The following is a 27177-nucleotide window of genomic DNA, read 5'->3' on the forward strand; positions in this document are numbered from 1 at the left end:
TTTCCCCCAGGTGATATTTTAACACAGATGTAGACTAATCAGTTATCGTTTAACTGTCCTTTTCCAAAGAGTAGTTGGATGGGTAAGTATAATCTTAGAGCTAAGGCGCATCTTGCCTGTGACAGAGTTTCATTACAACCTGGGAAGATTTCTGTCAGTTTCCATTTAGCAATGAGGTCATTTAGGACTGGGGGCAAGGAAAGTCTTCTTCTATATCATTAGCATACACAATTTTGCCTGAACTGAAACTCAGTGGTGGTCTATCCTTCTTACTTCTTCAAAGTCACACCTAAGTCTGTACAGTACTGTTAAGCACTAGAAAGGAAAAAGAAGCTGTAGAGAGCAAAAGTCTCCCATGGGCTCACTTTTATGAAGACCAGAGTGTATCTGTTTCTTTTATATACCATAATTAGCTTGGCTTATGTAGCTGTTTGGAACTCTCTTCTCCCATAAGGCTATATGTCTGATCTGCTGGATAGAGCCTATGTTAGCCAGAGCTAGATACCTACGAATAAGTGGCCTCATTTCCCTCCTCCTACAAGTTACTGCATGATCGCTCCCTTATGAGCTGGAGGGCTAAACATTTATTGTTTCCTACATAGCAGTGCAGCTTGCATAGCTACGTTTCCAAGACAGTTAAAATCTGGCAGTGCATACTCGGAGGACTTTAGATAACCTTAGCCAGGTAGCAAACAGTTGTTTAGGGACTTGGGATGGGTTTTAGTTTCCCCTTTAGTCAGCAATTAAATGGTGGGGAGAGGGGGGAGACCCTACTAAAGCTAATGAAAAAAATGCCTACGAAAGCAAATACACTCATTATTTAAGTGTTTGCCTCATTCCGAATCTCACATTCCTCCCCCCTGAAAATAATTACTAAAAACAGTGTAGTCTTTCTATATATTATACACACACCCCACACAGTTGTAGTGCATGCTTTTCACATTACAGTTTCTCAGGCTGCCTTTGCTGCTTCTTATGTAAGTCAAGTGTAACAAAATACCCTTCAAAAGAGCTGCAAAAGTGCTTAGAAGTTCAGCAAGCCCTCAACACTGAAAAACATCCCGCTGCCTCTTGCCTGGCCTTTCTGACTACAGAAGCCTGCACACAGCTTCAGTGCTACTAGATGGAAATTATGGCATTGAATAATATTCTGTAGGAGGCTTTTAAGATAAAGGACCATATATACCCCACCCCATGGGTACCACCGCCAAGTCCCAAAGCCACATCTCTCATGCATTCAACCCAAATCTAGATTTGCCATTAAGACAAACCAGTGGGGGCAAGAAGAAAAATGTATGAACAAGCTGGTTTCCAAACTTCCCATTGATCTTGCCTTTCTGTTATTCCACTTCATTGAGTTGCTTTCCATCTGGTTTCAAGACATTAAGAGACAGGAAAAAACACTGGACTGGTTCAACATCCCTCTCTCCCCCCCAAAAAAAACCCAACCCTATTCCGTATCTGGTATTTTCCTCTTGCAGAGGAATGCAATTACTCTCCACCTGACCCCTCTGCCTCTCAGGGCCAAAGCAGACATGTGTGTTTACTCACTAGTTTGACTATAAAGTGGAATGAAGAGGTCTACTTTTATCCCTAAATGGAGGGGGCCATAGACAGGAGTGCCCCTCACCTTAAAGGTAAAGGGACCCCTGACCATTAGGTCCAGTCGTGACCGACTCTGGGGTTGCGGCGCTCATCTCGCTTTATTGGCTAAGGGAGCCAGCGTACAGCTTCCAGGTCATGTGGCCAGCATGACTAAGCCGCTTCTGGTGAACCAGAGCAGCGCACGGAAACGCCGTTTACCTTCCCGCCAGAGCGGTACCTATTTATCTACTTGCACTTTGACATGCTTTCGAACTGCTAGGTTGGCAGGAGCAGGGACCGAGCAACGGGAGCTCACCCCATCGCGGGGATTCAAACCACCGATCTTCTGATCAGCAAGTCCTAGGCTCTGTGTTTTAACCCACAGAGCCACCTGCGTCCCTGCCCCTCACCTTACCTCTCTACATTCCGCTGCTTTTATCTGCCCCCTCCCACACAGTGACACAGCTGGGGGGAGAGCCTTCAAGCAGCAGGACCTGGGTCAGTGTCTGGGGGCCAAAACTGTCATGGGCCTGGAGCTCAGATGGGCCGATCAGTGATCCTGCCAACCCCACCGCCGTCAGTGCTTTGACCCCTGCTGCCATACGGGCCATTGTACAGCTCTACTGCTGATTGCTTCCACTGCCAGGCACTTTCGTGTTCTGTACCCTTCAGACCTAATGGTGTATATGGAAGGAAGAGAGATCAAAACTCATAGCTCATAGCTCAATACTTTGTGACTAATGGTCCATCACATTTTAAAACCAGGATAATAAAGTCAATATTATTTTACGTTACTATTAAATTGATATTTTTATTATTATTACTTCTGTTACTATTATTAGAAATCTACAAGGAAAAGTAAACAAATCATTGCATTAATAAATCTAGTAAACTGATTGATTGATAGTAACCTAATCATTACATTAATAAATAAATCTGTGTGTAGTGCAATACAAGTGAGTGAATTTATGTGATAGAATACAGGCGCAAGCTTTAAAACAGTATTAGTCTAGGGCAGCTGAGTATCTTTGTACATTTTGCTGTCTGCAAAGGGTTTGGGACCAACAAAGAGTGCTCCTCTTGCTTTTTTATTTCTTTAATATGGAGAGTTTACGAATTATGCTCTTAGGGTTCTATTAATTGCACACAACCCAGAAAGCCTAATTGCCCAAGTGCATCAAAATAAACTTGCCTAAGTTGTATAATTGCAACTGCACTTTAAGCTAATTGCTACTTTTACCAGGCCGATAAAAATTTTCAGTTAATAAAGGCAAACATTTGTAATGCATGCATATTTTGTCCTATATATATCCTGCATGTCTGACTTGTACCTTCACCACTCACTCTGTATCACTCTTTCCTTGGCGTGAAAGTATTATAGCTTCATTAAACCTCATCACAATCATTATAGCACTTTAAATGTTTCCCTGCAGCGATGGGAGGAAGGCTTGGTTGATCGTAATCAGTGGCTTATTAGTTGATACATTTGGTCCTGACTTTTCTCCCCCTTTTTTCCAAAGCCTTTATCTATATGCTTAGAAGAACAAAAATACATTTATTACATGATAAAGTAATCATGGACTTCAAGAATTTCACTAGGATGGTTAATTATACGAACAAATTCTGGTGATAGGATACTGGTAAATTATCTAATTGTCCCTTGAACACTTATTTTTGGAAGAATTGAGTTAGAATACACAGCAACAAGCATGGACCACTTTCTAATTGACCCATGTGGAATCATGTAAATATCTATTGCATGTGAAATGTCCACCTTGCAAGACCATCACTCACAACTGCACCTGTCATTTGCCTTCTGTTGTGATCTGTTGCTAAGGGAAGAGTGGGAAATATTATGTTCCTAAGACTTTTCATGCCCCACAAACACACCCATGAAGCCGTTCGAAGGCATTGGCTCCTTGGGCTAATCCATGCAGGAAATTACTGTGATTCTGAATTTGCTAGGGACTTGTTTTTTGTGTGGCATCCTTCTCAACCAACAGGAAAAACTGTCTGTGGACAAAGTCGGCTCCCTCGGCCAGTAAAGTGAGATGAGTGCCGCAACCCCAGAGTGGCCCACGACTCGACTTAACTGTCAGGGGTCCTTCACATTTACCTTTAGAGTTCCAAGTAACATAAATGAGTTCATGTCCATTGGTCTTGCGATGTGGCCTTATATAAATCACCCTCAGTAAAGAGGATCAATTGGTTAAATGTGTACGTTTGTGTCCAAGATAATAAGTCTGAAGAAGTTTTTCAAGTATTATCCCTTTTGACAAAGAAAACCAAATCTTGAGTGTTTCGATTTTGGGGTTAATTTATGCACATAGCTAGATGCATAAGCAAGGAACTTTTCTAAGTTATTTACATATCTACTTTTCCTGTTCTACGTGACATATCATATGCAATTCCTTTTCAGGCAGTACCACAGCCGTGATAACAGAAAACCCGACAGCAGCTGACACTACAGTACAGCCAGGTATGACGCTTTTCTTTTCTTTCTAAAAAGTGTTTCCAGTTAAAATAGAGTGCGTTTCACAATTGTTATCTTGTGCCAAAGACAGATATAATGAATTGCAGGACTCTCTGGCTTTCCATCCCTTCAAACTCTCTGAAGTATAAAGTAGCATCTGGTCTCCAAGCTCAGTACAGTAAATATTTTACTCCTTCCATCCACATGTATATGCAGCACAGAACTAGCTTTCCGTCTGTGTCGTTGCATGCCAAATGGTGACAATACTACCCAAAAATTCACAGGCCAAATCACACGCTGCACTTTCTGAGGTGAGGGGGTGTGTGAATAAATAAATTGTATCTCTTCTGTGACAGAATATGTGTTTGCAAACTAAAAAGGAACAAAGGCCATAAATAACCGAGGAGGAGGCCATCCTATTTTTAGCTTCCACCATTCTGCAAAATCCAACCCAAAAAAGCAGTGTGTGTTCGTTTTTCCCCCCACCACGGAGTTGGCAGTTTTACAATATTCTTTTCTAGCAAGAATCCTTGAAAAGAGTTGTGGAAAGTGCTACGATAAACTTGGGCAGAGAGGAGAGAAGCTGTTAGTGGCAGCTGGTCCTTTCTCCCCCTCAATCAATACAATAGCTAATAGCTTTTTGAAAAGCTCTTAATTTGCAGTTACATGGGGCTTCATAGTAGGAGTTCTGGCCATTTTTAATATCCTGTATGGCTTGAAAGGAGAGAAAGAAAGAGCATTTCCCCAAAGTTCTCCAACAGTGATCAGCACCAATGTTAATTTTGTTGTTGTTAATAATTGTAAAGAGGGGAACTGGTCACTCCTCAGTTACTCACATTTCCTTTATTAAACTGTAGTCAGGCACAGTCTCCAAAGTAATTTATTAGCAGGGTGTGTATGTGTGTATAAGTATTTCCACTACAACATGACACTGGGGGCTTTGCTGCAAGCAAAACATAAATGTATTAACAGCATTCATGCTTCCTTAAAGACAACTGTGTTTCAGGCCTGATTAGCCAAAAGAGAAGGTGGTTAATTGCAAGGTTGTGTCTCTTAACCTTTGGATTTCCATGTCATGAAGGTGAACACTTTCCCCAGCTCAAAACTGTTTTCTTCCTCCCAAGATTGTTCAGTCAGCATAGGCTATTGTGAGCAACATCCTGCCCTCTTATTTCTTGAGACAAACACATTTGTATCTGTGCTTTTGCAGACATTGTATTGATGGGACAGACATTATATTGGCAGTTACATTACTAGATTGTTTGATTACTTTCAAGTACGTGTGCATTCTGACATTTATAGGAAAGTCCTGAGCTACTCGGTAAAGTATCTTTTATATAAGCTTCCAATTTAAACAAAAAGATGGGCTTTCTCACATTTCCTAGGTCTCATTTTATTTCCCAAATGATCCCACTACCACCTTCCCTGCGCAGTTTAAGGAAGCAAGAACTAAAGTTGCAAAACTAATTCATTACTAGGGAACGCATGCAGTGCCCAGTGCTTGCATTCGGGGACAAATGGAAAACCAAACTGAATGGTCCCCATTTAGCTCAATTTCCATTTGTCTCAGGGGATATGAATGGACACAAATGGGAGTCTCACTCAAGACTCACATTCCTGCCCGTTTTTGAAGGAAGGAAAAAAGTGAGGGCAAGGAAGCACATCCCGCAAGCGTTAGCTGAATGCCACCCCTTGCAAGAAGCCATGGGCCTGTTCAGCACTGTGGGGTAGATGCCAGAGCTACACTCCATTCAAGCTTCTATTCATGCAAGAATTGCCAAGTTCAAGCTCTTAAATTCAATCTTTCTTGCGATTCAGCAAAGTACATGACATTGAGACATCAAAGTGGCGGAAGCTTGAGAAGTGTGGGCTGGAGGAATGAACTGAATTCCTTCAGGAACCTGCAAAAGCAACATGGAAGAAGAATACTTACAAAATGCTTGGGCAGAAATGTTGTTCTGATCCTTTTGCCTGTGTACCCTGAGAATCGAGTCTCACTGAAGGCAATCAGGCTTACTCCCAATTAAGCAAACATTAGGAGTGCAGCTGTAAACCTTCTAAGGACACCGCATATATTATTCCAGGTGTCCATTATCACACTGCAGCAGCTCCTCGCTCTAATCAATGTTCTTCATACTACTGTAAACATTTAAAAAGTAACATTTGCAGGGGCACAGATAAAATTGCCCTGTCAAGGCACTGAGCTGCTGCTGCTGCTGCCAGTTGGCAACCATTGGTGACAGTTAGTGGCCTCCATGTGAGAGCCATAATGTGCAAGCCACCCCTTTGTCAAGAGCTCCCAACTGCTAAAAGTCCATGCCCAAATTAAAAGTTGCATAGAGTGTTTTGAAATTAGTCTCTTTATTCAAATGTTCACCTTCTTGAAAATGGCGTTGGGTTATAGCTAGCGTTGGTCTTGCCCAGAGAAGGCACACTGAAATTAATGAGCATGGCTAAGAGGCCCATTGATTTCAGTGGCTCTGCTCTTGAGTAGTGCTTCATTCGATACAACCCTTTGTGTCTCCAAAGTGGATATTTGATTGGTGGCATCCCACCCCTTCTTGCTTAAAACAGATGAGTGCAAACAACTACAATAGGGGACCCTTTGTAGACCAAGATAGATAAATGGTATTGCACAGAATTTGTCCAACTGCTTGTTCATGTGGAGTATTAATGATTCCAGCCGAGAGCAAGATGTGGCCAAGAAACGCAGCTGTTGGCTACTCTCACAGGCCAGATTTGTTTTAATTACATAATGCCATGTACCTCTATGCTTGTTAAAGAGTCATATGGAGATTTTGCTACACATCACCCATTAACTCTAATTCAAACAGCTTGTTAGGCAACTAGTGCCGCCGTATTTGCTGTTTTTCTCTGTACCTCTGGCAAACTGAAAATGTAGGAATTTGGGGGGGGGCAGTTCTGAGCAAAGCAAGACCAGTCCTGCACTTCTGGTTCTGTTGACTCAAGGCAGTAGCTCGACTGCTAAGTCATTTTCAGATGCCAGCCCTGAAAGCCTAGCCAAGACATTCAGGGGCTTATTTCAAGTGCTCTACATATAATGGAATCATTTGGAATATTGCAAACCAGCAAGCTTGTACTCACTTGAATTGGCATTTGCCTGCAATATATTTGCCTCATCACTTGGCCATCTTTTAAATTGCCTAACTGGGTATTTTAGACATCTGCTGCTTTCGCTCGTGTGTGTTTTATGAAAACATCTGCACTAAAATCACAAACGGGCAATTGTAAATTAGCATCAATTAATTGAAATAGTATGTTCAATTAAGGTTAGTGAGCAATGAGGACAGCTACCTGAGTTCCAATGGAATATTTGAATTATTGTGCAGTTCAACAGGCAGAAAACAAATTTAGCTGGCATGAATTCCTTCATATTGCACACCTGACCCACACCTATTGTGTAATGTTAGTGTGCAATATTTTTCAGGCCCACAAGGGCCCATATTTAACCCAATTCTGCAAGTTGCCACTTACATTGGGGGTTTCTTCTCCTCCTTCTCATTTCAAAAAATTAAATGCAATTGATGCAACCTACCAGGTGTGGGTCACAGTCCATCCGCTGAAATCTGATGCAGTATGTTTTCATTATCACAAGAATGCTGATGGTGTAGGGTTGCCCTGCATTACCTCATTCCTGGTGAAAGAGAATTGAATTGTTGCACTATCAATCTTCCTAGTTGAGCTTGAAGCATCATCAGTCACAACAGCAAGACAATATTTCAAACATGAGTTCATGTTTGAGATTATGGGAGTTTCTTTTCATTCTTTTGTTAATTAGGGATAGGTTTTTTTAAAAGTTGGATGATGTCTTTAGATATTGACCTTCTTAATGTTACCTGGTTGAGAAAGAGAGGAGGGTTATTAATTTAGGAGTTGTCCATGGTCAAGTGGGCATTTTTTCCCAACAATTAAAGTATATTACCTATTTTGAAAGTTTTTTCTGAAAATCCAAAAAAACACAAAAAAGGATTCAGTTGTGTGGAATTTGTTTTTACATTAAAATTTCAGGCTCCATTGAAAGATAACAAACTATTTCATGTAAGGCTACTAGGCAGAACTAGACAAAATCTGGAAACAAGATATGATCTCATCCAGACCAAAATAAGCTGCATAATACCAGACTTCCCTTGTTTTACAGGGAGCTTCTTTTGAAGCCTATTTTGTATTTAGTTGGCTGTGGGCCACATTTGTCTCTCGTCCTTTCCAAATGTATTCATTTAAATGCTGCCATCTTGTGGGCCAATTAAAGTGCACGCAAAAATTTTTTGATTTATTTACTTATGCTCATTGTTACCACCTACAATATACTGTATGATTTGCAAAAGTAGAAAATAAGCCCCATCCCCACTAATTCCCCTGACACACCACCCACTATTCCACCATGCAGCACAAAACCTCCAGGTAAAAACTTGGCAAGCCAAAAGCTTATACCACCTAGCAGACTTCTACAAAAATACCAAACCCATATCAACACAAGAAATACAAAACAAACTAGGGGGCACCCAAATGCTCCGGCTAACACACCACCAATTACATGCCCTCTTAAACAATCCAGTAGTAAAATCAGCAGCAACTAGGCCCTTGACAACCTTTGAAAACCTCCTCCTAACAACAAAGAGACACCCGTTCTTGTGAAAGTCCCCCACACATTTTAGAATCCTAATTTTCCAGGGTTCTAAAACACACAGAGAACCTCTATGAGTGCAGGAATCTCCCCATTGCAGACAGTCACCAACCACAAGTTGAGGGACATCTGAAATGGCAAAGCAGCAGTGGTGCCAGCACACTTGTTCTTGCTGCCACCTTCACATACTTCCTTGACACCTCAGTAGAATGCTTGAAGATAGCTACAGACCACATCTGCATTTAGGTGCACATCTGGATGCAAATTTAGAATCTGGAATGCATGGGTCTTCTTATCTGTGTTGAGGTGCAAGAAAAAAGCATTCTGAAATCAAAACATAAATCATTCTTCTAACACTGAGAATAGTCTTTCTGGAATGCTGAGAAACTCTTGAAGCACATACTCAGGAAGCAGATGGGGGAAACAGATTATTTAAATGTAGAGCAAGAATTGATGCATTGTGGATACCTTTCTGTGGTTGCCAGGTACAAATAGGATATGAAGTCCATCAAGAAATCCTCTTAATAGTGTTTTCACATGTGGAGCACTCCCTGATTTTGGAAGAAACTGGACAAGATTGCTCTTATGCAAATCTCTCTCTCCATTGCCAGACTGAAACAACAGAATGAATTTGAGAAGGACGTGACATTTGTTAAACATTGGGGGGTGCTTTCCATTTGAACACTGTGTGTGTTAAAAGTCCAATTTATAAATGATGTGCTTTGTTGTCCATTTGTGAATTAATTTATTATGGACATTGGCAGATCTATTGATGATATCATGATATTATTCCTTACCTGTGTCCCTGGCTATAAGCTTACCAAGTAGTAGCAACAGGCAGTTGAGAACCCACCACTTTTGTGTTCCCACAGTGGCCTGGACTGCTGCTAGTTTGGAACACTGTGGGAACTTCAAAATGGCGGGCAGCTCAGAGATGGTTACTGCAGACTGGGACAATGCTCCTGCTGCTCACTGCCCACCACTGTCCAGTGGAGGAGATGAGTGGTGTAAGAGGGGACCCACTACTATTGGGCACTTTGCCATGCAGCCCTCACATCTGGCACCAGCTTTTTCATCGTCCTTTCTTTTCTGCTTTCTTCCAAGCCATACTTTGCTGTTACATCTAAAGCAGCAAACTGTAGCTTGTGCTTGCCCTACAACAAGGGTTGTCAATCACGATTTGAGCTGCATTCCAGCCTTACTCACATAGCATAACACCATGGTTTGGTGTTACACCTGAACCAAACCATCACCCTCTAACCATTTTCAGCAAATGTTGCAAGAGCCAGGTGAACATTGCCTAAAAATGTTGGGCAGACATTGACAGAGCATTAGGGACGGGTGTTCTATTTGTGGGGAGGGGCGTAAGAGAAAAATGTGCTGTTATTAACTTACCAGCGTAAGTAATTCTCTTTCTCTCTCTTCCTCCCATTCCTCCCTCCATTGCTGAAGAACTCCCAGCATATGGTTTCAACTGTGGTTTTGGCTACAGTTCTCAGAAGACAATCTGCCGTTGGGAGCATGACAGCCAACTGGACCTGCGGTGGGCAGTGGTCGCCAGCAAACCAGGACCCATTCAGGACCACACAGGTAAAGTAGGGTTCACAGCTGAACTAGCAGTGGCGGGAGAAAGAGAGCACTGTGTTCAAAATCAAAAGGCCTTCCAGGGAACGGTATTTCATGTTACTGAATTTCACGCTGAAAACAACAAAAAAGAACTGTGCTCTTTTAGGTTCCTTCCTAGGATTGTGGTCAAATTGAACTGAATGTGCTACAGCTATTCCAGAGCCTTTTGTCTCCTGTATGCCTTTCAATAATACCTGGATCAAGCTATATATGTTACAAATATATCTAGAAGTCCCTTAGCAGTACCTCAAGCCATCTCATGCTTGATACTTGCTACCTTCCAAATGTAATAAGCAATGGGGCATTTTGTGACCCACGTGTGCCTCAATTATTGGTCTCCTTTTCATCTATGCAAATGTCAAATGTGCTGGCTGTGACCCCCCCTCCTCCCATCTCCACTTTCTGCAGCCCCTCTCCCTCCCTCTTTTTACTTAATGAGAATGACAAGGAAATTAGACAAAATTGGGCTCCTTAAATTTAGAGACGCTTTCAATTGAATCCTAAGACAAGTACATTTAGTTTTATGGGGTAGAAGGGGGGGGAAACTTATAATACTTTGACTATAAATGGTACTGTACAAATAAATGGCATCAAATTAAGCAAAAGGCAGTTATCTGAAACGAAGGCTGCAATAATGGGGAAAAATTGATGCAAAGTAAAATGAAATGACTTAGTGAGATCTGACATTGAAGGGAGGTTAAAAGCCATGTTAGCCATGGACTGACAAAATCTAAAAGGCATGCATAAGTTGAGCACTAATTAAGACAAAGTAGGCAGAGTTCCTGACCCAGAGCTGCAATAATATTCTTGAAATGAAAAATATTTGAACTTTGCCATCAGTGTCTGGAGGCAAGCACAACTTGTCCTCTCATTGAAAGGTTGTGGAAAAAAATGATACTCCTTAAATGTGGTTTTGTTATCATCAGGTTTTCGAGTTTCAGGTGCCTTTACATTCCAGCGCTGTAATCTGGAAACATTTTCACAGAAACTTCACAAGTTCTGGTTTCTTCTTTTCTGCAAAACACTTGGGCTTGTCTTGCCTGTTTGTAAAAGGCTCTATGCCACACACCACAGCTGCTTTCTATATTTTACACAGAGAAGCGGAGCTAACAATGAATTGGGAGGGAAATTTTAATCTAATAAATTAACTGCAAGATCACTGTAGGGAATGATTCCAGAACTGCAAGCAGGAATGCTGAGTGGCACAAGGGTTTGGGATCAGGGTGCAAGATGTCTTGAATTCCTTCGGAAAATCCATGTTTCACATATGTTTTTCTGCCATCTTGCTTCCGTTAAGTATAACCGGGCCAAAATGTGCATGAACGAGTTGCTAAGGTTGCCATTTTGTTTTCTTTTGTTTGTTTGTTTCATTTATACCCTGCCATTCCTCCAAGGCAGTGTACATAGTCTTCCTCACTCCCATTACATCTTCACAAGAACCCTGTGAGGTAGGTTATGCTGAAAGTTGGTGACCAGCCCAAGATTTATCAGTGTATTTGATGGCTGAGGAGAGATGTGAAAAGTGTATCCTCCTATGGCCTTAGTCTGACATGCTAACCTCTACACCACACAGGGTCTCTCTTTACAAACTCGAAATTATACCGCCTCCTCCCACCAATTCCTTCTCTCGTCCTGCCTGTTAGTGACCCTCACTAGCTGCACCAAGCAGGAATCCACAGCAGACAGGCAGTGTATAAAAAGAAATAATAAAGAAATAAGTTCCTCTCAACTGTCGGAGCCTCCACTACGACCGAGCTGGAAAAGCTCATCCTCCGGTCGGGTCCTTCGGAATCGCCTCCAACGATGATTAACGACCTGAGCTTCTGATAAGGCTCCAGGCACGTTCCCTCATTACGCAGAGTATCCAGCAGCAGGGAAGGACGAGAAATATAAGCTACATTGCAAAGAGTTTTATTTCTCGCTACGCAGACAGAAAAGAAATATACATGCTCTCTCTGTGAAAGGCAGAGAGTAACTGGAAAACAAAGGAACAGGAAACCAGTAAACATCACATCCGTCTTCTGTCTTCTGTGAGACTTCCAACAGTCTAGAATGTCTGGAATGCAAAACAGAGTCTTGTGACTCCAAGCACTGCACAGTGGCACAAACAGAAACCTAACATCAACTGGGGCTTGTTTTGCTAAGCAAACTCACAGCCTCCTTCTGTGGCGCCATGGTCCCTCCAGCTTATCCTGCCTATTTATGCATAGTGTCCCATCGAGACTCTCGTCCTTTCTGCCAACACCATGTTTTCAAAACATGTTGCCCTCCAGGCATTTTGGACTACAACTCCCATCATCCCTGGCCATTGTTCACATTGACCAGGAACTGATGAGAGTTGTAGTCCAAAGGGTTGGGGAAGGCTGGTCCACACCATCACCTGAATGATCCACAGTGCCACATGTTCTCTTTTATGGGACAGGAATATAGATGAAGGAACAACCTTGACTTACTTGAAAGGAATTGCTGCAGCCAGAGGAGAGAGCACAGGGTAACCTGCAAGACGCTTCCATTGCAAATCCATTTTTCTAAAAAGGCTAGATTAGTTTTGGAATACTTGAGGTTCATCAGGCTTAAGGGAACCAAAAGCGGGCCATTATTTCTAATGCAGTATGTTTGTCACAGCAGGAGATGGCAATTTCATTTACTCACAAGCTGATGAAAACCAGAAAGGCAAAGTTGCACGGCTCATCAGCCCCATCATCAACCCGCAGAACTCTGCAGTCTGCATGACGTTCTGGTATCATATGCTGGGCGAAGAAGTTGGCACACTGAGGATCAAGCTGCGGTACCAGACGCATAGAGAGTATGATCAGGTCTTGTGGATGCTGGCTGGAAATCAGGGAAACAGCTGGAAAGAAGGCCGGGTCCTGCTCCATAAGTCTGCAAAGCATTATCAGGTAGGCAAATAAATACAGGCACAAATGTCCCAAACTTTTGGCTTGAGGATAGTGGGTGTGGCTGGGGAGGCAATGTAACCTGGAGTGAGTCCTGAGAGCCACAGAGAAAGGGCAGGAGAGCCCATGATTTGAGTTCCCCACCCCTGAATTAAAATTATCTCAAAATGGGAAAGACTTCTCTCAGCAGAAGACCTTGAAGAGCCATTGCAGTCAGTGCTGCTCTGACTCGGTATAGGCAGGTTCACGTGTTCATCAAGCCAGGGCCAAGCACCTGCTGCATTTGTGCCCTGATCTATTATGGGCATTCAGATTTTGCAGTCTGTATCCCGTGGCGGACAGTTGAGTGCAATTGTGATGTTAAACTTTTAAAATGCCGCCTTGTTTCTTCTAGAACAAGGGTTGTTTCTCACTCCAACTTCTCAGTTTCATTATCTTAAAATGTTGCATAACCACCTTTCAGCCACGCTTCCATATTGTAAAACAGGATGAAAGTACAGTGGTACCTCAGGTTACATACGCTTCAGGTTACATACGCTTCAGGTTACAGACTCCGCTAACCCAGAAATAGTGCTTCAGGTTAAGAACTTTGCTTCAAGATGAGAACAGAAATTGTGCTCCGGTGGCGCAGCAGGAGGCCCCATTAGCTAAAGTGGTGCTTCAGGTTAAGAACAGTTTCAGGTTAAGAACGGACCTCCGGAACAAATTAAGTACTTAACCCGAGGTACCACTGTACACAAATATAATAACAATACAAATAGAAAGACAATACAAAGCTGCTGCAGCTAGAACAACTATTAAACTTTGAAAGTGTGGAAGAATTCTTAAAATAGATTCTTTCCCTGGCACTAAAAAGGTAGCAAAGTTTGTAGCAGCCAAGCCTCCTGAGAGAGCGAATTCCACAACTCCTTCACTACCTCTATTGTTGCTAATTCATAACTCCAGAAAAGCTGAGAAATCTATGATATATCTTCAGCCTTGATAGGTAGACACACAAATCATATGACTCTGTACTCTTCAGTGGCATGTTGGCCTAAGGACTGGTTAAGGATTCTGCTTCTAGCTATTAACTGTAAACAAACAAACAAGTCATTTAATTTTTCCAGGTGATGGTAGAAGGAGAAATTGGAATAGGAAATGGAGGAATTGCAGTGGATGACATTAACTTTGACAACCACATAGCACCTGAGGAATGCCGAAGTAAGTATAATCTGACAGGAGCTACCAGATAACTCATTCAGAGCACTATTAATTCTGATAATGGCAGCTTTGTAAATAGATACAGGATCCTGCCTCTATGTAGTAAATGCTTTATAATTATTTTTCTGACCTCAGTGTTGCTGCAGCTTACCTGGGCAGGGCATGGGATGCAGGTGGCGCTGTGGGTTAAACCACAGAGCCTAGGACTTGCCAATCAGAAGGTCGGCGGTTCGAATCCCCGCAACGGGGTGAGCTCCCGTTGCTCGGTCCCTGCTCCTGCCAACCTAGCAGTTCGAAAGCATGTCAAAGTGCAAGTAGATAAATAGGTACCGCTGTGGCGGGAAGGTAAACAGAGTTTCCATGCGCTGCTCTGGCTCATCAGAAGCAGCTTAGTCATGCTGGCCACATGACCTGGAAGCTGTACGCCAATAAAGCAAGATGAGCACTGCAACCCCAGAGTCGGTCACGACTGGACCTAATGGTCAGGGGTCCCTTTACCTGGGCAGGGCAAGAGTGGGGCAGAGGAGCAGTAATGAAGTTGGGGCTAGGACTACGCATGGGCATGAGCATCCATGCACCCTCAACATTGCTGTCTCCTTGCTCCACCTCAGTCCAGGTAAACTGCAGTAACACCCATGTCAGGAGGCTGGCTGCTCCCCAACACACAGGCTGCTACTGGTAACAAATAGTTTTGTAATGAGTTTTTGGAGGCATATCAGAAGTAGATTTGACGGCAGCCGCCTCCTGGCTTCAAATGGGGCTTGTGATGAAAAGCAGTGCTTGGGGAGGATATTTCCCCCAGAAAAGCAGCGGGGGGGGGGGAGTGCTGCTTCCCACCAGCAACACAACCCATTCCCTCCCATCACTTTCCAGCTCCAAGACCAGAAATAAGCTTGTTAGAGGGGGAAATAGCCTTGGGGAAGGAAATGCAGCAGGGAAGCGGTTGGCAAGTGAAGGGTTTAGCACCCCTCCCATCTGCTATTTTTCTGCTTGAAATCATCCCCATCCTCCATTTATAGCTATTTATAGCTATTACAGCTGTAGACTCCAATCCAGTTCAGCCCTTGGTGGGTGATCTTCAGGATGCATCACAATAACCACTCACATGAAGAAGCTGGTTATTTATAAGAGAGTTGCTCCCTAGCAGTCTAGAAGCTGACTTCCTAGTTAACCTCACACACTCCTTGTCATTTAGGTGGGTTATTCCTAGATGGGATTGTGGTCGAAGGATTTATATTTCACAGTTCATACAACACACCCAAAATCCCTTGCTTGCGCTCTGCAGCCAGCAAAACTCTTTCTTGACGCTAAGGGCTGCTTGTATATGATTAAGTGTTTTACAGCACCGGGCTCCAAGATTATAAATACAATGAATGAAACATGCTAATTTTGCCTACTGATTTTCATTTTCCAGAGACAGAAGACCCCTGCTGATAACTCTCAAACAGTGCCAAGTTGGGGCAGTGGGAGGGTTTTTTTTTTAACCTTCCCCTCCCCCCCCCTAGCTAATTTTGGGAGACCAGTGTAATGAACAGCTCTGTCAAGCTGACATAATCATGCTCTAAGGCAGGAGGAAAATCCTCAATACCATTATTGCCAGCATGATAGCCAATCAGTATTTGTCACCCTAATAATCAATGTCAATTCTCTTTCCTTCGCCAGAATCAAACGACGCAGGGAGCAAGAAAGCCAAAGTAGAGCCAGATATTAATCAAACAGGTACAGGGTTTAAAATAACGATTTTATTGCCATGTGAATCTTGGCAGCATATTAATTGATTTTAATCGCCATTCTAGTAAGATCTCTTCTGTGTATTATGTGCAGGGTTTGATTGTGTACACAGCCCTTGCTTCATTTTTACATGGGTTTTTAAAATGTATAAAATCCCCTTGAAAACTGTTAAGCCTGGGACAGACGGTAGCAGACAATAGTTGTTCATAGAATCAGAGAAATGTAGAGTTTGAAGTATACCCAGGGGTCATCTAGTCCAACCCCCTGCAATGCAAGAATCGCGGCTAAAGAATCCCTGACAGATGGCCTTGCAACCTCTGTTTAAAATAGAATCATATAACTGAAGAGTTTGAAGCTGTTGTTGTTTTTCAGGACATGGCAGGTGGTGTGAGAGAGGGATCGTTGCCAGTAGTCTAGGAGCTAACAATCATCATGATGGCAGTAATCAGCAAAATAACATAAATAAAAGGCATAATAAATATGGTAGATACTGAATTATGCCCAAGCTGCTTTGCTGAAAAGTGCATCTAAACAGTGTTGTTTTTAGGTGATGCCTAAAAGCACAGAGAGAAGCAGCCAGCTGCCTCTTCCGTGGCAGGGACTTCTGCTGTTTGGGCACCACCACCAAGAAGGCCTTGCCTGGGAATGCAGCGATGGGATTTTTCAATCTATATCTTAATGAGAATCTACCTAATTTGCATTTTCAAATCAATATACAGACTGGAACGCAGCTGTGTTTGAAATTTGCACTTGTGTCATATGTTTCTTTGACCAAAAGATATGCACAGAATTAAGTTAAAACACATTGAACACACCCATCCATAAAAACGGAACAAAACAACCCCTATCTCAAATGTATCAAGCTCCATCTTCTGTCACTGAACACACACTATTCACATCCTCACGCCAGACTTTCATTCATTCACTCCCTCAGCTTTAGATGCCCAAGTCACATCCTCACTGTTGCTCTTTGTTCCTCTGCAGGTTTTACTCCTGATTACCGTGAGGAGACTTTCAACGACAACATCTCCAGAAAGCCAGGAAACGTGCTGAAGACTCTTGACCCCATTCTAATCACCATCATAGCCATGAGTGCACTGGGTGTGCTTTTGGGGGCGATCTGCGGTGTCATTCTGTACTGCGCTTGTTGGCACAATGGGATGTCAGACAGGAACTTGTCTGCCCTGGAGAACTACAATTTCGAACTGGTGGATGGTGTGAAATTGAAAAAAGACAAACTGAACGCACAGAATACTTACTCAGAGGCATGAAGATGTAGGAGCAGCTGAAGAAGTTTTAGAGAATTGAGGCAGAAGAACATGTAACCAGCTGAAGGCTGGGGAACTGTGGATCTTCTATTACTGTACAGCCTGGAAACTGCGTTGAGGACGCTGAGCCAAGCTTTTCTCAGGAGCTTCAGTGAGTGTAACAGATATCCTAAAACTTGGACAACAATCTGTGTTAAACAATCTGAATCATGTACAGTTTACTTCTGTTTCTGTTTTAATTTGAAATAATCAAATGCTGGTGTTGAGACCAAGTATGATTGACTTAAGAAGGGATGTTTCGTTTTGCTTTCATTTTGCCTTCCCTCCCTGCCTCCCTCTTGGTTTGTTTGTTTCCTTCCTCCTTCCAGCCCCCTCTGCAACTTTTGATGAGCAAGTTTTACTTTTTACTGTGCAAAAATCCAAGATGCTGTCACAAAGTGTATTCCGGTGGGGGTCCTTTAGATGGACACGCTCTCTGTAGCTCAGTGCCCAGAAGAAGACTAAAACATTTGGGAGCAACAGCAACTTGGTGGATTCCTGAACCTGTATTTGTGTATAATTGCTTGTGTTGTGCATAGGCAACGGAGGGTTAGGGGTGCTTTTGAAACAAAACAAAAGTACTGGTAGCATCAGTACTGGTCTAGTGTGTCAGCTCTGTTTACCAAGCAATACAGTCAGAATTTTATTGATGTTTCTCAGTGTTGTGCTAAACTTTGTGCTTGTGAATTCCATACAAGAAACATGTGCCATCACCCAGAAACAACCGGCGAACCAAGTGTACTGCCTAACGCTGTAACAAAAACAAAGCAAAAGTCCTTGGCACTGGCTAGTGTGTGTCCTCTCAAGTGCCTTTTTGTTTGTACTGCTTCTCATTGTGTTATCATCAACTCCAGCTTTGTCTCTCTCTCTCTCTTTCTCCAGTTAAAAGTCCTTGTCCTTATTACTTACCCTAAGGGCTCACTGACTAACGAGAAAGTATATTTTAGCGTAAGTAAACCTTGGGGAGGCAAGGGCTTAAGGAAACGGGACAACCTGGTGGCTTGATTCTTCCACTTCCTTGTATTTCAGTTTCATGTCTCTGGACCATTTTTGTACAAAGCTGCAATATCTCCTGCCTTCCTCCTCCTTTTACGGTTCTTTCATATAGAATGTATTTTCAAATATAAGCGATCTCTCTCTTGCTCTCTCCTCCTCTTTGTCTCTACGTAGATTGTTGCATAAGCATTTGCCATTGCCAAGGAAAGGGAAATGCAGCTTTAATTTGCTGGTAATGGCAAAAATAATTTTATTAGACTTTTGTGTTGTGTTGTGTTTTGTTTTGTTTTTCTAAAGTAAGGGAAATTTCTTAACTCTACCCTCCAAAGTTGAACTTTGGGTTTTCTTGTTAACAGCATAAAGTGACAGTATCTGTTTTTTCCCCTTAAGTAAGCCATGCATTCATATTCATAGACGGCAATGAATAATTTTTCCTGCAAAGTAAAGGCCATTCTTGCCATCTCTTAGCCTTGCTGTCCAATTTAAAGGTGGTCGTCTCGGTGTAGGATTGATTTGTGCTAATTAGGGTTACACTGATGCTGCTACAAATAGATGGTGCTTATGTTGGCTTGATCAACAAGTTGCTTGCTAAACAAAATTCAGTACATAACATATTAATCCTAAATGAGGACAAAACATTCAAACAGAGAATGTACCAAACCACATGGGGATTTTGTTGCAAATTACTCTTCTAAGAGCACTGGGTATACAAATTATTTGTAGGTCCACTTTTTTCCCCTTCAGGAACAGCTGACTTAATGTTGACAATAACGTCTATAAAAAGTAATTGATAACTGATGCAGTGCATTTAGGAATTAAATGATTTTCTGAAATAACATCTTAAATGACCACAAGAGTCACCACAAGGTGATTTTGCCACCTCAGTGCTGTGCGTATGGCAAATATTTTGTTCAAATGCACCTTGACATGGTGGGAGCTGGTATTTACTGTAGCAGAGCAAATCTTTGAAAACTATGCTTTGCTCCAGGAATATCACCCACACAAGGCTGTATTTCAGGCTCAATATTTACCATGAGAAAAATCACCTTAATGAAACATAGCATGTGAATCAGCTTTTAGATATCCATCCTATACTGAAATTGGCACACCTTGCCAGTTAATTATCCCAAAGGGATGAGCAAGCTGAAATAATTTTTGACTGCACTTGTTTCATGTAATATTTAGTTGTGTTATGTAATTATTGACTCTTCTTTCGTCACATGAGCATCTTAAGATCCGTGACCTAAATGAGTGCAAACATCGTTTAAGGTTGGTGGGTTTAATTGCAAAGACATGCACTTGGCAGAACTTGGAAACAATGAGCCAAGCTCATGTTTCGTCATTGAGAAAAACTGGTTCACACATGCATGAACATACGAATGAAGAAACTGCCTTCCACTGAGTCACACCATTGGTCCATATAGCCTGATATTGACTATACCAACCTCCCCGAAGTTTCAAGTGAAGCAGGGTCTTTCCTAAGTCTGCTGTATGATAAGCTTTTAAATCTAAGTGTGCTGGACATGTGCTCTACCACTGAACAATGGCATTTCCTTATCACTTTATCTCATCACTTCATTATTCAGCTTGGGGTGATTCTCAGTTAATTCTGTGAACTGTCTCCATAGAATAATATTGTGTTTTGAGCTGATGCTAGATAATGTGTTTAAAAAAAAAATCTTTGATGCATCATTCACACATGTGGGTAATCACTTGATATCACTACGAAACATGTCATAAACATGCATGTGTGAACCAACCCCAGTAGAGTACAACCTCTACTATTATTTGGTTCATATTTAATACACCAAAGGTTATTTAGTGCAGAACCAAACGCAGAAGCGGCACGTTCTCTGCTCCAGAGGACCGCTTAAAACCTTTTCAGTGACGTTGCATGGATCTTAAGTTGCTCATGTGAAGAGAGCAGTATCACAAGCCCCTCTCCGGGAGCAACATGGAAGATGTGAGCATGAATATAGACTCATGACTTATCACAGAGGGGAGGGGGAAGCCCAAGTAAGCTCATTCAAGAAACATTTCAATTTGTTTAAATGGATGTGGGGTTAGCTATTTGTTTTGTTCTAGTTGGAACAGTAAAGCTTTTGGCTGCAATCCACCAGGCACTGCCAGTGTGCATCCTCCATTTGTTTCAGTGTGTGCCAACTCCACGGAAACAGATCAAGCTCTACAAGAGTAGTGCTTGGCGCATTGCACCCTTTTTCCTATGGCTTCATCTAAAATTTCCCGTGCCAGCAACTCAATGCCTGTGATGGGGAGCATTGGCTGCTGCGCCACTGTCACATCCCGGAATAGGGAAGGGGAAGTTCCGTGAATATTATTCCAGCAGATATGTCAACATAGACCTTTGGAGCTGATGAGCCAGAGTGCAAATTTGTATGAACAGAATAAGGAAACCCCAGTGCTGTGGCTGTTTAATGCTAGAACGGAAGAACAAGGGATATGATTTCTTCAAACAGGAATTGAATGAAAACTGCCCTTTCAAGCAAAGGAAAAATGATACTGCAACTTTAGATGGAAAAGAAAGTATCTTGCACTGATAAATATATTTAAAAAATATATGTTTATAAAGTTATTAATTTGTAAAGGCAGTGTTACGAAATGTTCAGTTTATATTGTTTTAGATTGTTTCATAATTTTGAAAGTGTAAAATAACATATTTTTTTCTTTATCAAAAAAAAACCTTATAAAAATCTTCTGTAGTAAAATGAATTCATTTTACTGGTATATTATTGCTTCATGTTTTGTACCATCATAAAATTTTGTGCGAATTTTTTTACAGAAATTTTTTATTTTCTATGACAATATGACACTTTTAAATTGTTATTTCAAAATGAACAGCGAAGCCTTAACTTTAAATGACGTTTGTATTCTCGGACACTGAGTAGCATTTAAAAAAGGGTGGGGGGAAACACATAGGATTGAATTGTAATTTAAAATTTCCAAACAATGACTACTACATTCCAAAGAAACAGTTGAATTAAACATTTTCATAAAATACCCCATACCTTCATGACTTTTATTATGCTTACAGCTGTACTGGTTTTAAAAAACAGCTTGCCTTTTAAAAGCATCTTTTAACAAGCACAGATGTTAAGATTCTCATCTGCTAGTCTGAAAACTTGCCTGAAAACAGACTAAAACAAAGCAGCACTGAAGCCAATTCCATGTTCAAAATCCAATTCTGGAATGTCCCACATCACATTATGAAGACCGGCATTAGCTATCAACTATTCAACTCAAAGTTCCTCACTGAGTGAGCTTGCCACAGATACCCCGGACAACACAATCTTTGCACTTAAACATTTTTTTCTGTGCATGGATGAGCCATTTGCAAATGCCAACTGAATGGGAGAAAAACAAACCACCGCCAGAACTTCCCATTTCATAGAATCAGAGTTGGAAGGGACCCCAAGGGTCATCTAGTCCAATGCAGGAATCTTAGCTAAAGTATCCATGATGGCAGATGGCCACCAACCTCTGCTTAAAAACCTCCAAGGAAGGTTGGTGGCATGGAAGTCCTAGCTGTCAGTCCCATAGGGATGCTGGGCAGGCAGGCAAGCAAGCAAGCAGCTATGATAACTTGCCCAAACAGAAAATGGACTCCTCTTTTATAAGAGATAGGATCAGATAGCGGATGCTGGTCCATTAGGGAAACTGGGACACTGCCCCATCAACCTCAGGCAGTGCCCAACTGCCTGATTTCTCACTTAAAACCAGCCCAGGGAGGTGGCACTGCCTGTCATCTCCCTGCTCTGTAGTCTCTGTGTTGCCCTTGTAGAACTTGGCAAGGAGAAGGATGGGCACACAAGTAGATTTGAGTTTACTCCACGCCTGACATTGGCTCTGGTTCCAGCTGCTGTCGGGCTCCTTGCCTTCCACCTTCCAATGGTCACCATCCACCACTTGATCAGGTGGGACCTTTCTGGGCCTGTGAGTCACTGCTAAGGTGCTAAGTCCCAACAGCGCTCTCTGGCCATTCAGAATGGCAGTGCTGAAGCGTAGCAGAAACCCATGATGGCAACTCCTTCACATGACAAGCTGCTATACGGTTTGCTTAAATTTTGTTCCATAAAAAAAGCAGAGCTTCAATCCCCAGTTCAAGCACTTTACCACCACAGCAAGAAACCTGCTCCATGCCTCTCACATCCCTTGCCCTAGCACAGGAAATTGAAATAAGAAGTTTGGGGCTATCGTGGTCAAGTCACTCACACACATTTAGTCCATTTGGCTTGGGAGTGTGGAGCCTACAGATGCAAACACTACCAAGGAGGTGGAGAGCGTATTCTGGTGCAAACCCCAAGCTGTTAATTTTACTTTTTTAATGGCACCCCTTTCTATTCTCTTTGCAAGAGATCTTATCAGACATATTCCGGACAGGCAAAAGCACTCGAGGAGGGTGCAAAGCAGGGGCAATGAGGAAGTAGCCTGGAGATAGTTCTGAGGGCCAGGTGGAGAGGCATTTGGCCTGCTTGCAGGCTTCCCATTGGCACCTGGCTTGGCCACCTTGAGAACAAGATGCTGGGCTAGATCAGCCATTGGCCGATCCAGGCAACATGGTTCAGGTCAATGAGAGAAAGATGGCAACCACAATCTCTCTGCTCACGTGGCAGTGTGCCTTCCCTTTCATATCCACCAAGAGTTTTTGCCACTGAAGGGGATGCAAATGTCTGCTGCTCATTGAGGAGTTCCTATGTGTGTGAGAAAGGGCCACTGTGAAATGATCAGCTACAGCAAGACAACTATCTGCCCGATCCTCTAGAGGCAGATAACTGAAAAGATATATTCCATTATAATTTAACTAATGCTAAAGCTTCTTTTTCAAAAAAAAAATGGTCAAGGGTAACCAGAGGCATGAGATACAACGGAGAGGAAGAAATTAATGCTTTAACAAATCATTGCTCTGCGAGTCGACACGCTAGTAGGCACAAAGAGCAGGATACAGTAATTATGAGCTGTAATATGAATTAGCTGGACTGCTGGGATCAAGTACCATTCATGTTACTAAATTTAACACTTATCTGACAGTCAAAACCAAGTTTAGAAATTGTGACTCCAGGGAAACTAAAACTGCAGAACGGTTTGGGCTGGTTTTTTAAAAAAGAAAAAAGCCAAGTGGAGCAATTATGAATAATAAAAGGCAGACAAGGATCAGATTTAAAATAGCACATGTAGTGACAAAGATACATACAGTACCTTCTTTCCCAGACTATGACAAAACTGAAGCTATATTAAACTACAGTAGGTATGAGATAAACCTTGGTGTCATATGTGAGGTATGTAGTAGGAGATGATATGAGGTATGGCGTTTACTCCACGCCTGAACATTTGTTAGATCATTTGTTAGTGTTTTTTTGTCTAACAATATATGTGAACTGCTGTGATGAAAACAGTGCTTCACTCCCATGGGTTTATGTCTTTTCCTTGGATCCCATAGCAATGACCATCATCATCATTGCCAAATGTATTACCTGCTCTTCACCAGGAAGTCCCAGGTTACAACAATTCAGAGTTCAAGATAGTAAAGAGCAGATTGCAATCACACCAATAGGGCGGGCCCTGAAACACATACAAAGTGTCAAAGGCCAGAGTAAAGTAGTACATCATCATCATCATCATCATCATTATTATTATTATTATTAGAGTTTATATACCGCCCTATACCCAGAGGTCTCAGGGTGGTTCACAGAAAAGATCACAACATATATAATCAGAATAAAAACAACAACCCAGTAACACCCACCCACCCTTTTAAAAGGGTATAGGATGTCAAACACATCAACCAAAGGCCTCGTTAAAAAGGAACGTTTTTGCCTGGCGCCTAAAGGTGTGCAATGAAGGCACCAGGTAAACTTCCCTGGGGAGAGCATTCCACAGACAGGGAGCCACTGCAGAGAAGGCCCCTTCTCATGTTGCCACCCTCCGGACTGCTCGACAAGGCAGCACACGAAGAAGGGCCTCAGAAGATGATCTCAGGGTCTGGGTAGGTTTATATGGAAAGAGGCGGTCCTTGAAGTATTGCCATCCTAAACCGTTCTTCAGAAGTTCCCAAAAGCTGTATAGTGAAGAAGCCACTATACAGAAGAAGCCTCTGTGAGAAGGGAGATCCACAACTTAGGGGCTGCCACAGAGAAGGCACTCCCAGGCCACAAATACACCCATAACTTCAGAGGAAGTTAGAATGATCAAGAGAGCCTCTTCTGCTGATCTTAACACCCGGGGGAGGCAGTCTGTATGGAAGAAGCAGATCATTTCTGAATCTGAATCTATACATATAAATCAGTGTGTGCAAATTTAATGCAAATCTATATCCTCTTTTGTGCTGATACATTTCCTCTTTTGGGGGCCATGTGTCATGGTAACCCAACTTCTGGTCTCTAATGTAGGATTGTGGCACTCAATTTAGGATTGTGTAAAGCCCCAGGTATTGCTGCTGCTTTTGCTAGTGCTACTAGTGTTTAACATTTTGTGTCAACAATGTACCAGGATCTCTAGAGAACCACTGTCCTTTCTGTGAGTTATTGATACTCACAAAATATCTAAAAGAAGAATGAGCTGGATTCCAATTGGAGGTCCAATTGGAGACACCAGCTGGCACCATCCAGCATTTATGCAAATTACTTTTACTGGCTCATCAAGCATCGTGAGCAATTTCCTTAGAAGTTAATTCTCTTGGTTTCAGTGGAAGATATGACAGTCCAGAGCACGCCTCTGAAGGATCAGAGCAATGACTTCTGGGTCAACGATACTTTGGAAAATAATTCTTGGAAAAACTTGACAGAGCTTCAGAAAAGGTCATCAGCTTATAACTTTCCTAGAAGATCTGAGGCCAGCAGCAATTTGTTAATGTGCACATGGACTTCATCCAAAGGTCCTAACCAGAGAACTTCCACACCACATACAGAAACATAAACAAGGCAAGAATTTGAAGCACATCTGTATGACTTGGCGTGAAGTCAATATGGCACAGACAACAAAATTACGCTGTGTTACGCTGTAGACTTGGCTTGACAGGAATAGCTTTTGACAGCCCTTGTCTCTTTAAATTCCCCTTCAGTCACACACTAATTAAACTCTATGCAGTTGCTAGAAATCCAAATTAAACTTTGCAATTCATTACTTTTGATTTGATGTCAGAGACGCATCCATTTTGTTGTTGATGTTTCTGCAGAGTTTCCTCAAATACTCTGACCCGTGCCATCAAAAAATGAAAGGTGGCAGTAATCTTTTAATCTGGCGTTGGTAGGAGCTGGCTTGTCACAATGAGATTGTCACACAACTGATGAGTCGGGGCCTCTCAGCAAGAGGGAAGAAGGATCTGGGTTGTAAGTTTGAGCCTTTTACAGTCAGTTGGCTGCCTGTGGAGTTAGCCTAAGGAACAGGTGAAGGAAGATCAGAGGTAGTAAAGGTGAGATGAAATCAGCTCCCCAAAGGCAGGCCAGGTAGGAGGAGAGCAAAGCAGGCTAAAGAACCAGGAGAAAGGCTTATAGGAACAGGCAAGTACAGAATGAGGAGCAAAGGTGCTGAGCTGTTGCACTGTAAAAAGACCTGGTTCTTACAAAGCGCCAATAAAGTGGCAAAGCTATGTTTGGGCTGTGCTTTTCAGACTGCAGTGGGGGCTTGTGTAATTGAATGCTCTCTCTCTCTCTCTCTCTCTCTCACACACACACACACACACACACACACACAATATGTACTGAAGTTCTCACCCTGGGCCAGCAGAGGGATACTGTAGATAATTTTCACTCAGGTCCACATATGCAAATAAGGAATTAAAAGTGACATTCAGTGATTGGGTAGTTACAGAAAGTTGTTACTGTTGCTTTGTAGTTGAGCTCTATATAAGCAGGTTGGCTGAACCCTTCAGCCCAGTTCTGTTCTGGCCTGTGAATAAACAAGAGCAGTCTGAAGAATCGCTGTGTCGTCTGATATGTTCACCCACAACTTAACAATACACACACAAAATCCTGGCACTGAAAAGTTAGATGTTAAGGTGGACTCTAGCCTAGCCTTTCCCCTGGCATGCTAGTTTTCCGTGTGTGTGTGTTCAGTCATATGAGCCCCAGTGATGCAGCCTTATCAGGGACAGCCCAGACACAAGTTGAGCATCTCATCTGGTGTTTGTGAGAAGTAGGGAAGACACATTTAGAGAGGGGCAGGAGAGGAGAGTGGCCAATAACAGTTCAGATGGAGTGAGGAAAGGCATGGAGCCAATCAAACAACTAAGGCCTAAGGAGACCCATGATTTCCCCCAAGAGATGCACTGGTCCATGGATGAAAGCTCCAGTCCAGTTCCTGGAAGGCAGAGCCAGCCCTATCATTAGACAAAATGAGGCAGTTGCCTCAGGCACCTGATCTGAGGTGTCATGGTTCTTACTCCCAGGCGCTCGTGGCATTCTTCATCTCAGGTAGCAAAACAACATGGTCAGTCTTGCACTCAATGCAACTTGACTCAGGCGTGTGTGTGTGTGTGTGTGCATGTGCTATTTGCTGCTTCCTGCATTAGGCAGCAAAATAACTCAGGCTGATCTGCTGGAAGGCCTGCAATTCGACAAAAACCATGGCAATGTGTCTGAACCTACCATATGAGGCTTTTCCTCAGTTGTGAGTTGCACAAGCACTTTGGAGTACATAGAACCATAGAACCATCCTTTTACTCACACTAAAACTGGTGGCCACCATGAGCCCCGATCCCTAGTG

General features: G+C 42.5%; 1 protein-coding gene across 4 annotated transcripts in view; it reads left to right on the plus strand.

Annotated features, from left to right (window-relative positions):
- The window catches only part of NRP1 (neuropilin 1), a 126572-nt gene extending 105095 nt beyond the window's left edge, over positions 1-21477 (plus strand). For 3 of the 4 annotated variants that reach the window (XM_053359635.1, XM_053359634.1, XM_053359637.1), the window contains 6 exons: positions 4004-4063; positions 10155-10292; positions 12957-13228; positions 14332-14425; positions 16088-16144; positions 17141-21477. In XM_053359635.1, coding sequence (XP_053215610.1) covers positions 4004-4063; positions 10155-10292; positions 12957-13228; positions 14332-14425; positions 16088-16144; positions 17141-17427 — 908 coding nt within the window. In that variant the 3' untranslated portion in view covers positions 17428-21477. The remainder of the gene's footprint in view (positions 1-4003; positions 4064-10154; positions 10293-12956; positions 13229-14331; positions 14426-16087; positions 16145-17140) is intronic. The other variant, XM_053359638.1, reaches the window with a different exon arrangement.
- Positions 21478-27177: the final 5700 nt, after the last annotated feature.

The sequence above is a fragment of the Podarcis raffonei genome, chromosome 12 (genome assembly GCF_027172205.1).
Source record: "Podarcis raffonei isolate rPodRaf1 chromosome 12, rPodRaf1.pri, whole genome shotgun sequence".
NCBI classification, from domain to species: Eukaryota; Metazoa; Chordata; class Lepidosauria; order Squamata; family Lacertidae; genus Podarcis; species Podarcis raffonei.